This window comes from Talpa europaea, assembly GCF_964194135.1.
Source record: "Talpa europaea genome assembly, chromosome: 3".
NCBI lineage: Eukaryota > Metazoa > Chordata > Mammalia > Eulipotyphla > Talpidae > Talpa > Talpa europaea.
The window spans coordinates 42,341,500-42,347,406 of record NC_140069.1 but is presented as its reverse complement, the minus strand read 5'-3'; the positions used below and the strand labels follow the sequence as shown (position 1 = coordinate 42,347,406).

At 54.9% G+C, this 5,907-nt stretch overlaps 1 protein-coding gene across 3 annotated transcripts; it reads right to left on the bottom strand.

Moving 5' to 3' along the window:
* Window positions 1-460: 460 nt before the first annotated feature.
* Window positions 461-2,941, bottom strand: HEY1 (hes related family bHLH transcription factor with YRPW motif 1; the record flags this gene model as incomplete). 3 transcript variants are annotated; one of them, XM_084229368.1, is made up of 5 exons in its annotated part: window positions 461-1,044; window positions 1,941-2,022; window positions 2,320-2,403; window positions 2,488-2,593; window positions 2,853-2,941. In XM_084229368.1, the coding sequence occupies 5 exons, from the start codon at window positions 2,939-2,941 to the stop codon at window positions 461-463; spliced, it is 945 nt and encodes a 314-aa protein (XP_084085494.1). The 3 variants fall into 3 exon arrangements, with proteins under 3 accessions (XP_084085494.1, XP_084085495.1, XP_084085496.1); XM_084229369.1 differs by having other exon boundaries at window positions 2,308-2,403; window positions 2,518-2,593; XM_084229370.1 differs by having other exon boundaries at window positions 2,518-2,593.
* Between the last annotated feature and the right edge of the window lie 2,966 nt (window positions 2,942-5,907).

Below are 5,907 nucleotides of genomic sequence, written 5' to 3'. Positions count from 1 at the left end.
ATCAAGTTAACATTGACCATAGTGGTTTGGAAAATTAATTCTAAAAACAGACTGTAACTACACAAGAAAAACTGACCAAAAATACTAATTGTTAAAACTCCCAAAACTTTGAGGCAAAAAATGGAATCATTCCTAGACAGATAGGTTTACAAAGTAAATTAGGCACAGTACAAACCTATCATCCAGTGTTGGTTTATACTCGCTATTTCAAATTAATGTCAGAAACAGAACTCAACAACTACTTTTTTTTTTTAAACTGCTGGTACATAACACGATAAAAAAAATTAAAAAAGAAAAATTAAACCAACAAACCTTTAGTCCTTAAACAAGATTTATCTGCAAGTGTACCTTTTTCCTTTTTCCTTTTTCCTTTTACTGACGACCTTAAGGTGATGTTGGCAACAGCCCAGCTCAGCTGGGATTTATACTTCCCCCTCCCTCATCCTACAGCATCAGTTCTTTAAAAAGCTCCAATCTCCGTCCCCCAAGGTCTATAGGGCTTGCCAAGGTTTGCTGCCTGCGTGGGTGCCGAAGGGCTCAGTGCATTGGGAGTGAGTAAGTGGAAGGAGCCCAAAGAGAAGGGGAAGGCTGACAGGGAGGCCACGGAGGAGAGCAAGGGCTGCGAGAGTTTGGAGGCAGAGGTGACCACAGGGAGCACCGGTCCAAGGCCGCCGCTAGGGGGCGCTCGCAAGCCGGGCGCCTCCGGATGTGCGGAGGCCAACCTGCCCTGGTGGTGTGGTTCCGTAGGGGAGGCTGCGGTGCCAGTGTTCCCGTGGCCGTTCTGGGGCAGCAACAGGGGGTGCGCGACGTGCGGGTGATGTCCGAAAGCGCCCCCCCAGGGAATGTGTCCAAGGCCTGCGTGGGCGCCGGTCGCAGCTTCCCGCTGGGAGGCGTAGTTGTTAAGATGCGACACCAGTCGAACTCGAAGCGGGTCAGAGGCATCTAGTCCTTCAATGATGCTCAGGTAACGGGCAACTTCTGCCAGACATTCCCGAAACCCCAAACTCCGATAGTCCATAGCAAGGGCATGCGCGTCAAAATAGCCTGGAGAAAAGAACAAAAGAAAAACCTCAGGGCTTCGCTCATTTCCAGCATTTCTTTACTCCCTGGCAGCCCTTCTTGGCAAATACCTACATCCTTTTGAAAAAGGCATTCATGGCTTCTTCTGAAAGTCCAAATATTTTGGAGTCGACCGAAATCTTTGCATTAATCAACAAGAGAAATATGTTTGCTAATGCAAGTTCAAAGCCCAATTAGAAGCTGCCGAGCAGAAATTGGAATTATACCCTACCAGCAGATGAAACTATGCTCATTCCTTTAATGTTTTCCCTCAACAACAACAAAAAATACTTCAAGGACAGAGAAACCACAGAGCAGTGAAATTCATTAGACACACAGATGTAAGTTATCATCATGGAGCTTTTAGGCACTTGGTCCTCAGTAAAGCATTTTCTGGCTGGAGACAGATACACAGGCCTTGGTCTCCCACCTTCTGTTGGGTTTTCTCTACTTAACCACAACAGGTTTCTTTCCTCAAGAGTCATGTGGCAACTCATTTTTTTAATTTTAAAATTGAGACCATATACTTTTTTTTTTTTTTTAAAGCTCTTTCTCAAAATGGCAAATGGCAATGAGCAAATGCGGTCAGAGCTACCTGATTTTATTCAGGTCTATCACAACTTTAGGGCACCTCATACTCTAGATGATCTCCAAAAGAAGGTGTATTAGCTTAATTTGCAGAGGGCCAGTGTGATGGATTCACTAGGGGAAATCCAGTGTGCATTTGAAAATGCAGTGGCAGGTTAACACCACACACCATTTGCTTTCCACCTCACGGCACACAGTACAAATAAAGCAGCACCTGCACCAATCCTGACTAGCAGCAGTCGCTCACTGCACCCCACTCAGGGGCCTCACCAGGAATAGTAAGGAGTAAATACCTTTTCCTCCCGCAGTATGCAGCATTTTCAGGTGATCCACAGTCATCTGCAGGATCTCGGCTTTTTCCAGCTTAGCCGACCCCTACAGAAGAGAACAGCAAAAGACTGATGTGGCACCAAATCATTTGGGGAACAACTTAAATACACACACACACACACACAAACTGAAAGAGAGGGAGAAAGAGATGCTTTGTAAATCGTAAAAGTACAGGCTAAAGTATAATGAATTGTCCTTGCAAAATACGTTGGTATCTATATGGACTTGTCTCCATACAGATTATTTTTAAAGGTTATTTTTTCAATCCAAGAATAAGATTCAGAGTAACGAGGAAAAGGCGTAGACAGCTACATTGAGGGCTCTACCTACTTTCTCCATTACCTGCTTCTCAAAAGCACTGGGTACCAGCCGCCTCAATTCCGACAAACTGTTATTGATCCGGTCTCGTCGGCGTTTCTCAATGATCTGTAGAAAGCAGGCAAAACAAAGGCCATTCCCATTACGATTTTAATTCCAAAGAGAAGAAAGATGTCTCTTTCTGTTAATAACAAAACAAAACAAACAAAAAAAGAGACTCACGCCTCTCCGTCTTTTCCTGGCCAAGATCTGTGAAGACGTAGTCGGGGACATCGAACCTAGAGCCGAACTCAAGTTTCTGAATGAGAGGGGGGGGGAACACAGAAATCGCCCTTAATCCAAAGGCGGTGATCCGAGGCTCGCCCCCCAGCCCTCCCCGCGCTCAGACCGCCGTGGCGCGCGGGGCTGCGGGCACCGCGGGGCCCTGGCCCGGGAGGGCGGTGGTCAGCCCGCGCCGCGCAGAGGTCAGGGTCGGGCACGGCGCCGGCCCCGGCCGCTGTCAGCGCGGCCAGGCGTTGCTCGCTGCCCGCCCGGGCTCCTCCCGACGCGACACGCACCCATTCTCGTCCGCACTCTCCTTTTCCACCTCGATGGTCTCGTCCAGCTCGCTGTCCGAGGAGCTGTACTCGGGGTGGGCGCGCTTCATGCTGGCTGCGCGGGGGCTCCGGGGCGGGTCGGCGCGGCGGGCAGGGAGGAGTTAACAGCAGCGGCGCCTCTCCGCGCTGGGCTGCTGGCGTCCCGAGCACACTGATGCCGCTCGCGCTCAGCCTCCGGTTAAAACTCAACCATCCCTTTCCCACGCTGCGCCCCTTCCCAGGGCCCTAGGGAAGGCGGGGGAGTGCAGGGGGCGGGCGAGGGGGCGGGAGGGCGGGGCGGAGGCTCCCGGGCAACCGTCTCCCTTCAGCCAATCCGGCTTGTCGCTTCCCTGATTGGCAGCAGCTCCGCCCCCGCCCCCATCCCCGCCCCCGCCCTGCGGCGGTGCGTCGGCTCCGCGGGGGCTCCGCGGGGGCTCCTCTGGGTGGGAAGGAGGAGGCGCGGGCGGCGGGCGGCGGGCGGCGGGCGGCGGGCAGGCGGGGGAGGCCGGGCCGGGACACAAGCCCGCCGGCGGCCGCGGCCCCGCCCCACCCCGCGCGCCCCGATTGGCCTGGCCGCACGCCAGGGCCGCGCCTGCAGCGCCGCCGGTGAGCCGCACGCGCCGCGGGCCGTGGGAAAGTGCCGGCGCCGCGGCCGCCAGCCAACCCAGCCAATCCAGGCGGCCGGCGGCGGCGACGGCGCGGGGCGTCCGCGTGAATGGAGAAGAATGGGCCGGCGGGGAGCGGGGCCGCGCGAGGGCGCGCCGGCGGGGGCTGGGCGGCCGCGGCCCGGGCCCCCCGTGTGAACCTGTAATCGGAGCCCGGGCTCCGAGCGGCCCCGGAAGCCGCCGCCTGCGCCGTGGAGAATCTCGGCTGCTGGGCCGCCCGTGCCCGGCGGCGGGGGGCGCGCGCCCGGGCGGGCCGAGCCGCGGCACCTGGCGGGGCGGCGCGCCGGCGGCTCCGCGGGAGCTCGCGGCGCCGGGGAGCGCGGGGCTGCCCGCCCGCCCCGCCGGCCCCAGCCGGCCCCAGCCGGCCCCAGCCGCCGAGCCGAGCGCGCGGGGGCGGGGCGGGGGCTGGACGCGGGGTCGGAGAACCGTCTTTTTTGGTTTCTGGGGCCCTTTCCCCGCTTGCCCGCGATCTCGCTTCCGCCGGGAGCTGCCCAGCCCTCAGGATCGAATGAATTCCCCTGGGCAGCTAATTTCCGGGGAAGTGAAGCGCCTGTTTTCTTGGCTGACTAGGGAGGGAAAAAAGCCCTTGGGGATATTCATTGTGTGTGTGTGTGTGTGTGTGTGTGTTTTGTTTGCCTTTTTTTTTTTTTTCCCCTTGGCTTTGGCGGCCAGATCCTCTCAGAGGGCGACAGGGTGGCGGGACTGGTCATTTGTGTTTAAGGCCGCCCTCGCTGCGGGCATGCACGTCTCTGACCCCTAGCTGTGCGCGCGCGCACACACACACACACATGCACACACACGCACACACACGCATCCGGCAGTGGCATGTACTGGGAGCGACATGAAGAGCCGCATGTTCCCAGGAAGACACATTTTAAAACTTTAATTGGGTATCTCAGATTGAGTCCAGATTCGTGGATTTGTGGAGGCAGCCAGGATGTTATGATTTTGGAAATCCAGGCTTTGCTACCTCTTTCTTACAGAGGGGCAGAGCAATTCCTATTCCTTTCAGATACATTCTTGTGGCAGCTGGCCTTGCAGTCCTGTCTGTGACAGAATGCCTAATAAATACCTTCGAGGGTAACAAGAAATTTACCTGTGCAAACAGCTTCTCAGTTTCTATCCCTCAATTATTGCTGGCAAAAATGCCATCTTAAAAGTATTGTGGGGCCTCCCTGGTGGCGCAGGCGGTTGAGCGCAGCGCTGTGAGGCTGTCCGTAGCCTCTGCAGCACCAGTTCGATCCCTGCCTGCCGCGGAGTAACCTACATGGAGGGGCAGACCTCTCCTGTCTTGCCCGCTGCTCCCCTCACCAGTGTGTTTCTGTCATTCTGCCTGTTCTGTTTCCCATTCTGTCTCTGGTGAATCATCTTACCCTCCCGTGCATCTAGCTTGTACCCCGGTTCTACCGGTTCTTGTATCAATAAAATAAATCTTAAAAAAAAAAAAAAAGTATTGTGCACACCACCTCTCCAAGAGGCCGGGGTCTAACATGTAAATTAGTCTCTCACTCCCTGGCTGAGAGCCATCACCTCCTGGCTCCTACTAAATCTCTTACTCCACTTCACCTTCACCCCCATCACCTCAGCCCTTCCTTCTGGTCTCTGCTTCGCTGACTAGGCTGAATCCCTGTATTAGGCACCTCTGATTTGTTCTTACTGACACTTCAGGCCTTTGCTCTCTGATATTCCACCACATGCCTCTTGTCAGTTGTCAACCTAAGAGCAATCCCACTATCTGCTTCCTCTATTCTGCCTTGTAAGTAACAGCTCTCTGGAGGGGTTGCTGCAATCACAACGTTGAAAGTTCAGCCTCCCCTGCAACCTTTGCAACCTCTACAGCCTTCAATGGAGCACATCACTGCCCCCTGCCTATTCCTTCCTAGAACCTAATGATCCAGGCTTATGGAACCATCCAAGTGCTCTCCTCTGCCTTCCAAAGTCCCTCTGACATTCCATTTCTTCTCTTAAAGCTACAGGCTGCTATGCCTTTCAAAGTCAATGTACCCCACTCTATGGTCCTGGAATGTTCACAGCCTCTGGAATCTACAGTAAGTCAGCCTCTCCTTCATTGGCCGATTTCTGCTGCTGTGTGGAAGGATGGGCAAGCTGCAGATAGGTAGGTGAGAAGAAAAGACAATGTGGGATTAAGAATTCCTGACTCTTGGGCCTCACTGGTGGCGCAAGGGGTTAAGCACTGCAGTATGAAGCAGTTTGCAGCCTCTGCAGCTCGAGTTCAATCCCTGGCTGGCCAGGGAGAAACCCACATGGTGCAGCAGACCTCTCCTGTCTTGCCTGCTGCTCCCCTCAGCAGTGTATTTCCATCAGTCTGCCTGTTCTGTTCCCCACTCTGACTCTGGTGGGTCCTCTCATCC